This window comes from Morone saxatilis, unplaced genomic scaffold, assembly GCF_004916995.1.
Source record: "Morone saxatilis isolate NCDOM2014 unplaced genomic scaffold, NCSU_SB_2.0 Contig5, whole genome shotgun sequence".
NCBI classification, from domain to species: domain Eukaryota; kingdom Metazoa; phylum Chordata; class Actinopteri; family Moronidae; genus Morone; species Morone saxatilis.
In genome coordinates this window covers 19,741,724-19,742,591 of record NW_023340095.1, presented here as the reverse complement: position 1 = coordinate 19,742,591, position 868 = coordinate 19,741,724, and the positions used below count along the sequence as shown (strand labels likewise).

Here is an 868-nt window from a genome sequence, read left to right as displayed (position 1 = left end):
TTTTTTTCCATATATAAAAGCTCCTCACACAATTCTTCCCACTCTCCTCCTCAGGTATGAACCATGAGTCCAATAAATCACCATCATTAGGAATGATCTCCACGGCAACTCGCACCACGGCTACTGTCAGTCCCCTCAGCCCACTAACCAATGGGAACGCAGTTGCCCAATCTGCAAACTCCGGATTCGCTGCTGCTCTGCGTAAACTGGCCAAACAGGCCGAGGATCCCAGAGGTGAGCAGTGATCTAACCTCTTTAACACACAGACCTCCAGTGGCTCCGGGCCCCCCCGGGGATCTAACATGGTCCTGAACACACACACACACACATTTACAGCAGACTCTTCTTTGTTGGTCACACCCAAAAACAACCTCCTCTACTGCTGCTGTCAGGTTTATTCAACATCCCTTACTGCGTCTGCACAGTTTCATTGTCACCTCTGAACCGTGACGCTGAGATGTGAAGGAGTAGGTCAGAATTAAAGGCTTATTTCCATTTCATATGGAGGAAAGAGAATAAACTGTCATTTTTCACTTGATTAAACAAACGAGTTATACCATGTTAATCAGTGAGATTGAGAGGTGTGGCCACGCTAGCTGTTTCCAGCCATTATGCTAAGCTAACCAGCTGCCGGTAATAGCTTCATATTTACAGCACCGACATGAGATCCAAAAACAAAATAAGCATATTTTTCCCCCAAACTATTCCTTTTTTAAAGATGTGACCGACGTATTAATAGACAGTGTATTGCAACACGGCACCAGTGACTATTGTAAAGTGTCGTTTCACAGACCAAGGTTGTGTTTTGTGGATTAATGTGAAACGTTTTGCTGCCTGGTATCTCTTTGGTTGTGTGTGTGTATGTGTG

General features: G+C 44.9%; 1 protein-coding gene across 1 annotated transcript in view; it reads left to right on the top strand.

Moving 5' to 3' along the window:
• cerkl (ceramide kinase-like) overlaps window positions 1–868 on the top strand; it is a 34,977-nt gene that overhangs the window by 6,824 nt on the left and 27,285 nt on the right. The window contains exon 3 of the mRNA XM_035677168.1: window positions 55–234. Within this exon, the coding sequence (XP_035533061.1) occupies window positions 55–234 (180 nt within the window). The remainder of the gene's footprint in view (window positions 1–54; window positions 235–868) is intronic.